The following is an 8,167-nucleotide window of genomic DNA, read 5'->3' as shown; positions in this document are numbered from 1 at the left end:
TGGAACTGAGAAATCAAATAAAATGGTTAGGAAATCAAACTAAAGAGCGAGAATTGTTTAATACATACATACCTTAATTTAACCCTCATTAAATCTTTGAGGGAGTAGGAAGCAATCCTTTCAACGATATCAATTAGTAGTTTCCTCGGAAGGGATTCAATGTAGTTTTTTTTACTCATAGTCATTTTTGAAGATTTCTTATTCTTCCTTCCCATCTTGGAGGAAATTAAATGAAAGGACCTTCTATTGTTGTGTTCTTATATAATGCCAGGAAAATGAAATGTGTGAAAAGTTGCAACTTTTGAAGACGAACAGAAGAGAAGAGACATAACTTTTGACGTTTCAAATGAAAGTGCTTATTTTTTTTGAAAAAAAGGGTAAAATCGGAAGAGCTGTAATGAATTTTTTTCTTGAAAGTTGTTCCAATGATAGTAATTATTGATTGATGGTTCACACACCTTACACGTAATTATTTATTAGAAATATGTTGGAACAGATGTGTTTTCTGTGGTACTTGTAACACATAATTGACATATGTTGGAGCATATGCAATATTATATTGTAAGATCTAATACATAATTAATATATGTTGGAACAAATGGGTTATTCTGTAGTACATGTAACACATAATTGACATATGTTGGAACATATGCAATATTCTGTTGTAAAATCTAACACATAATTGACATATGTTGGAACATATGCAATATTCTGTTGTAAGTAGCAACACATAATTAAATAAATCACACATCTTATATAAATAACATAACATAAGTTGATTCAAATTAAGATAAGAAGATAGGGAACATCATCCTCAAATAAAAAAGAACATTCATTAAAATTCAACAACACTTATGGAGCATTTCGATTTGGGCATGTAGTTCTTTTGTGGCTAAAGTCCCTACATATGGAACACTTATTTTTTTCTTGTTGGAAATGATTCACCAACTCCACGCTGTCTCTTATATCTCCTTCTTCCAGGTTTGCTTGGATCAACATATGGAGAAGGTATTTTTCTCTCTATGACATCCAAAGGGATAATTCAAGAATCTTCAGGTGACACCGGGTGAATTTCCTCACAATATGTCATTATGTATTTTTCCACTGAATAATATGGAGAGGAGTACTCATAAATCTGATTTCCAAAATCGACACCATATTGGGCTCGAAGCGCTGCCATGGCATGTGGACAAGGTATTTTGTCCAAGTCAAAAATTCTACAAGTACAAGTTCTTCTTTGTAGATCCACCGCAGCAACATCACCATGACCAGTGACACTGAACTTGTAGTTAGCGATTTGATGAGACAACAACTTATTGCCCGCATTGACATACTTTGATATGTCTTTTTCAATTGAAGGAACAAATCTATTTGCAGAGTTCACTAGCTCCATATGCCTCTGGTGAAATAAAAGTGCAAATCTCCTGTTTATTTCATCAAATAGAGCGACAATGGGAAATTCTATTTCAACATCAAACATAGAATTCACTGACTCCGCGATGTTTGACGTCATAATGTTATATCTACATAACGAAAAATAAAAATCAATCAAAACACATAAAATTACAATAAACTTAAACGAGATGGCATAGACAATGATGTACCTATTTCCCGAGCAAAATGCCCTGCTCCATATGTGAAATCCAATACGTTCAAGAGTTTTAGCCGCTTTTGGTACTAGATCTCTTATTTGATTGAAATGTTCATTGAACTCACATCTATCGTACGCCTTTGCTGCTTTATAAAAATGGGTCTCTACCTTTGAATTGTGAAAGTTATTTCGAATATTTTCCCCAAGGTGTCTCATGCAACAACCATAATGAGATGCATGGTAGATAATCGAAATCATCTTTCGAATACTTGGATGCCTATAAGAAATAATGCACAACTCATCAGTATCATCTACAAGGCTTCTCATATTTTGAAAAAAATATTCATATGAGGCATCACATTCCTTGTCCACAACATAGAAAGCCACTAGAAATATATGATTCTCAGCATCTTGTGCCACCGCTGATAGCAAAACTCCTTCATACTTGCTCCTCAGGAATGTCCCATCAACGGCTATTACTTTTCTCATTTCTTGAAAACCAGTTATCCAAGCGACATATGATACAAAAAAGTACTTGAACCTCCCATTTTCATCGTGCGACAATCCCGTCTTGCTTCCTGGATTTGCAACTTCAAACATATAACAGTACGCATTAAGCACTGTATATCCGTGCTCATGTGTTCCCCTAACATTAGACTTATCATGCTCCATGTCCTTATAAATCTTCCAATAGCTTATCTTACAACCCAATTCTGTGCGTAGTTGATTTGACATGTCTCTTGTGGATGAGCCTTTACCATTGGGAAACCTATTTTCAAAGTACTTACCTATGACTTTTGTCGTGGCATGGGGATTATGGCTTGTAAGATGCTCTGAACCACACGTATGCTACTTTTTATAGATTCTAATGACAAACCTGTCGCTACTTGTAAATTTCACAGCCCTCAGCCACCAATTGCACTCCGGATATGAACATTTAAAAGAAAACACATTACGAGAATTGATCACCTTTTTCAGTCTAAAATCTTTTTTCAAGCAAGCAATTTTCAATGAATTTGCCAGTTCTTCCTTGTTCTTGAATGTCATTCCCTTATAAAAATTGGTTTCATCATCTCGAACATTATTCACACGTGATGATTGAGAAGAACATGGAATGTTGCTGCCAACAATAGGTGTATGAGGATTGTGGCTCTCAAAGTCCGGAACGTCATCTTTTCCAATTTCAGCATCGTGATTATTCATGTCCACATCATCAAATTCATCATTTAACATATCTTGTTGGTCTTCTTCTAGATTATGATTCTCCTCGATAGGATTTTCATTCACGTAGACTCTTAATATGGGCGGTCTCTCTGCTCCTTCCAAATAAACAACCAAACTAGGCTGATCAATTATTTTAAAGGTAAGACCTTCTCATTATGTAAAAAATGGGGAATGTAACTCATACAAGATCTTTCCCTTGACAATTGTATCCACATTTTTTCATGACGAAATTCACAAAATCATCATACAAAATATTTCTTTTGACAGTCATCCCTACCGACCCTCCCCGTTTCTTACCATCCTTCCAACGCCAAATGTATTGATTTTTCTTCTCGACCCATTCACCACGACAATCAATCCCTATAAATAATCCCTCAATTTATTGTACCTGAAGAAATTAATTAAAAAACAATTAGTACTAATGAAGAAATAAATTATATGTAGCAACATATGCCTATCATGTTGCAAAATGTAAGTCATATGTTGCTACATATAACTATTCTATTGCGAAACATAAATCACATGTTGTGACAAAATGTATAAATTATATGTTGCAACATATGTAGCCATTTGTTGGAAACGCGAATGCAAATTATTGAAAAAATTGCGGCTACCTAGATGATGATGAATGATTTCAAAGAACTGTTAATTTTACTTACCAAAACAATGGTGTGTGAACCCAATCACTTATGAAGTAATTCGAATTGATACAGAGCGAAATTTGGTCCACTAATTAGATTAGCTAAATCTGATTCAAGAAGATGAAAAGAAGAAGAAAAAAGCTCAATAAGGACTAGCAGCCAATACCAATAATGTACGAAAAGAAGAAGAAGAAGATGAAGAGAACAGGAAGAAGAAAGGCAAGCAATCAAGCAAGAAGAGAACAAGAACATAGCAAAAGAAGAATAAGAAGAGGAATACGGCGGGGGCGGGGGGGGGGGGGGGGGNCCTTTGGTACAGCTGGTGGCTTCCCTCCAATTTTGGTACCCACCAAAATTGGTTATATTAGGTTTTAGTCATTTACCCTTTTACCCCTCATTTAATTCACTGGACCAAACTGCCAACTTATAAACTTAAGGGCAACTCCACAATCCTTAATCATTAATCATCACTACTAAAAAAACAATGAATACTGACCTAAAAATTTCCGACCTCAAATGGAGGTCGGAATTTTTCTCGAAAAAAATGAATTACAATAAAAACCGACCTCTTGATGTCGGTATTAAACAAATAAATCTCAATTAAATATAAAAAACAAATAATACCGACTTCCGTATGTCGGTAAAATTAAATAGTATGTAAAAAATAAATTAATATAAAATACCGACCTCATGAGGTCGGTATGTTTTATATTTAATTGAGAAAATAATACCGACATCAAGAGGTCGATTTTTATTTCTCGAAAAAATTTCGACCTCTTGAGGTTGGAATTTGGTTATTTTGCATAAAAACTGACTTCTTGATGTCGGTTCTAATACCAACTTCCGAATGTCGGTAAAATTAATAGTATGTAATTAAAATATCGACCTCATGAAGTCGGCATTTTTTCTAATTACTATTAATTAAAGTGACATCTGGAGGTCGGTATTTTTTACTTTTAAAAGCGACATCCGGAGGTCGGTATTTTTTTTTCATCTATTACTTTTAATAGCGACATCCGGAGGTCGGTATTTTTATTTCATCTATTACTTTTAAAAGTGACATCCAGAGGTCGGTTCATTTTACACCTATAACAATTTTGTATACTATGAAATTACGTTGATATGAAAACCGACTACTTATGCAAAATAAAGCGGGAAAACCAAATTCTGACCTCAAGAGGTCGGAATTTTCCCCAGAAAATGAATTACAATAAAAACCGACCTCTTGATGTCGGTATTATTTTCTCAATTAAATATAAAAAATAAAATTGAGAAATATTTTGATTTAATTTTATTTAAATCGTCTTCCGGAGGACGATTTTGTGTAAAATAAAAAACAAAAAAATTATAATCCTGACTTTCGGAAGTCAGTAAAATTAACTATTATGTAATAAATTAATATTTTCAATTAACTTTAAATAAATCTTCTTCCGAATGACGGTTTTATACAAGTTAAAAAATAATTTAATATAAAATACCGACATCTCGATGTCAATATTATTTAATTAACATGATTACTTTTATTTATCTTAAAATTTAATGTGATACCGACCTCATGACATCGGTATTTTTTATTAAATCTAATTACTTTTAATAAAAGCGACATCCGGAGGTCGGTTTGTTTAAAATATTCCTATTAATAATCATAATTTGCTATTGTGCATAATACTAAAATTTCATTTTACACCTACAATTAATTGTTCAAAAAGTGTAACAATTTTGTATACTTTTATAAATAAAAAGTTAGAATTCGTGGAATAAATAAAAAAGTATCTATAATCCATATTTAGAGTATGAAACTACGTTGATATGAATTAGGAGATAATTATACTAATTTTCTAGAGTAATGTACATAATCTATCAGTCCATCGTCTAATCATGAAGTTAATATCTGATGTCATGATGTTAAGGTGAAGAGGTAACATATAATCCATTCGAGTATGAAATGCGAGATAGTATTATTATGTATGTTCGATCTAATTGAATGGATGTTAAGTGTAGTGGTCACTTCCTAATTATGATGACATGTAAATGATACTTTATCGGAGTATGAAATACATTGATTAATTATATACTCCTCGAGTAGTTTAACAAATCAAGTCTTATATACTAGTGGTTTTGATATGAAATACATTATCAATTAAAGAAATACCGATGATCAATTCAAGGAGATTTATATATTACATTTGATTTTGATAAACTTTTTTTGATCAATAAAATTAAATTTATATAATTAGGAGTTATATAATTTAAATTTATAAAATTAACTTGATCGATAAATTAAATTTATTAAATTAAACTTTTATTGATGTGTAGTTAAATTATATATATATTATATTGATAAACTTTTGTTGATCAATAAAATTATAAATTTATATAATTAGGAGTTATATAATTTAAATTTATAAAATTAACTTGATCGATAAATTAAATTTATCAAATTAAACTTCTGTTGATGTGTAGTTAAATTATATATATATATATATATACTCCTCGAGTAGTTTAACAAATCAAGTCTTATATACCAGTGGTTTAGATAAGAAATACATTATCAATTAAAGAAATACCGATGATCAATTGAATGAGATTTATATATTAAATTTGATATTGATAAACTTTTGTTGATCAATAAAATTAAATTTATATTATTAGGAGTTATATAATTTAAATTTATAAAATTAACTTGATCGATAAATTAAATTTATTAAATTAAACTTCTGTTGATGTGTAGTTAAATTATATATATATATAAATCGACCTCATTCGGTGAGTGATGATTTTGTGATATTTGTTGACACTCAATTTGATAAACCTACAACCCTTTCGGAAGTGCTATTCGATTAAAACGTATTTTCAAAACATATTCGGGTTTAAAATTGTAATCGATTTTGGTTAAAAATTACATATTTTAGTATGCAATAATTTATAAAAATTATTATTAAATTATTATATTTATCGATAGTTAAACTCAAAATAATTACTTTACTTATTTATTTAAATTTTTAAAAAAATTTAGGTGTGTTTAATTATATGAAAATTCTTTAATATGTGTAATATTTTATTAATTGAATAACATCTCCTTAATCTTCTCTTAAATCATTTAACTCGTAGCCTAATATATTCGATTGTATTTCAATTCTAGTCCTTTCTTATTCAATCTGTTTCAATTCTAGCTACTTCAATTCAAATTCTTTATTTCAATTATAGCCACTTGTTGATTTCAAATTTAGCCTATTCTTGTCTCAATTTTTTTCAAGACTCTAATTTCCATTTAATCTCAACCATCTATCAAAATTCGAGATCAAATCCTAGTCGTCCATCTTCATCTAATCAATGGTTAGATTGAATCTTCCCCACTTTCCTATTTTTCAATCTAAAAGACCTAAACCCTTAAATATTGTTCATTCTTTTCCTCCTCTCAAAGAAGAGCAGCCACAACGAGGCCTCTCTCGTCTCTAATAGCTCCGGCGAGTCGCGCGAAACAGCAGGCTCCGAGCAACCGCCGCCTCCTCCGTTCCCCTCTCCTCTCCCCTTTCCGACTAACGAACCCGGCTCAGCCACACCCTTCTCTCACTCCTGACCCATCCCTAACCGGCGCTGCAATCACAGGTCGCGCCACCATCCCGACCGGTGCGCCGCCTCGATCAACAACAATAACAGCAGGTCACAGCAACAGCGCATAGGCGGCAACAACAGCGCGTGGGTGACATCAACAGCAAACTCCGACAACAACTACAAACATAGGGAGTATACATCAAAACTCACTGCGGCAGTGACAAATTAAGAGGGTAAGTTTATCTTACTTGATTAATTTTAATTCATTCTTCTCCAATCTATTCATGCGGGTCTTCATATCTACCTATTTATATTTATATTTGCTGTGAAAATATAGATTGGTCAACGAACAAAGATTGACTTTTGGTGGCTACTCTATACATACATTACCGTAAAGCCAAAAATACTCACTGAAACGCGGCTTTATTTTTGAAAAGTATGTATTCCAATATGACTAATGCTAAAGTTTGAATTCCAAAACGATATCTATTCATGTGGGTTCTCTTTCTTTTTCTATGTTGATGCTTGTTTTCAAATTGGCTCGCATTTAGGAAATAGGCAGTTGACGAATCTCGATGCTGCTGTGTGTTTGTGCCACGTAGTAACTAATAATTATTGAATCTTTTTCTAGTGTTGAAAGGGTTGATTTTGTGGGCTAGGCAACTAAGGAAGCTCAACATTAAAAAAGTTGATACAAGCTTCTTTCATCAAAGTAGGAGATAAGGTTTGGTGTTTCTAAATTTCTAAAGTTGAAGTACAATTTCTTTTTATGATGTGTTTGTGTCCATCTAGTAGTGATACTTAGTTTAAATTTTGTGATAATGTGTAATTTTAGGGATTTGAATTACAACTTAATTAGAACTTATAATTAATTATAACTTGAATTTTCTATAAATTGATCTTAATTAGGAATATGAACTTGAAATGTTGTTGACTTTAATTTATTATTAGAACTTAATTTTTATTCTTATTAGAACTTGGATTTTAGTTGAACTTAATTAGAATTTTGTAGTACTTGAAAATCTTATTGACCTTAATTAATTTGAACTTAATATAAATTTATTAGAACTATACTAAACTTAACTAATTTATAATAACTTGAAAACTTAATTAGGAATTAATATAAACTTAATTTTGATCAACTAATTAACTAGAA

At 31.4% G+C, this 8,167-nt stretch overlaps 2 protein-coding genes across 3 annotated transcripts in view; both read right to left on the bottom strand.

Moving 5' to 3' along the window:
* The window catches only part of LOC125853694 (RGS1-HXK1-interacting protein 1), a 1,101,770-nt gene that overhangs the window by 194,182 nt on the left and 899,421 nt on the right, over positions 1-8,167 (bottom strand). The window contains exon 9 of one of the 2 annotated variants that reach the window (XM_049533424.1): positions 6,546-6,557. The exons of the other annotated variant lie outside the window; for it this stretch is intronic. The gene's annotated coding sequence lies outside the window, so the exon portion shown is untranslated. Of the gene's footprint in view, positions 1-6,545; positions 6,558-8,167 lie in introns of those variants that run through there. 2 annotated transcript variants of the gene reach the window in all.
* On the bottom strand, positions 1,043-2,824 carry LOC125855479 (uncharacterized). The gene is made up of 3 exons (XM_049535203.1): positions 2,469-2,824; positions 1,605-2,360; positions 1,043-1,523 (listed from the first exon to the last, which is right to left on the bottom strand). The coding sequence occupies exons 1-3, from the start codon at positions 2,822-2,824 to the stop codon at positions 1,043-1,045; spliced, it is 1,593 nt and encodes a 530-aa protein (XP_049391160.1).

The sequence above is a fragment of the Solanum stenotomum genome, chromosome 1 (assembly GCF_019186545.1).
Source record: "Solanum stenotomum isolate F172 chromosome 1, ASM1918654v1, whole genome shotgun sequence".
Classification (NCBI taxonomy): domain Eukaryota; kingdom Viridiplantae; phylum Streptophyta; class Magnoliopsida; order Solanales; family Solanaceae; genus Solanum; species Solanum stenotomum.
The sequence above is the reverse complement of the archived record's forward strand: the minus strand, read 5'-3'. Positions and strand labels throughout refer to the sequence as shown.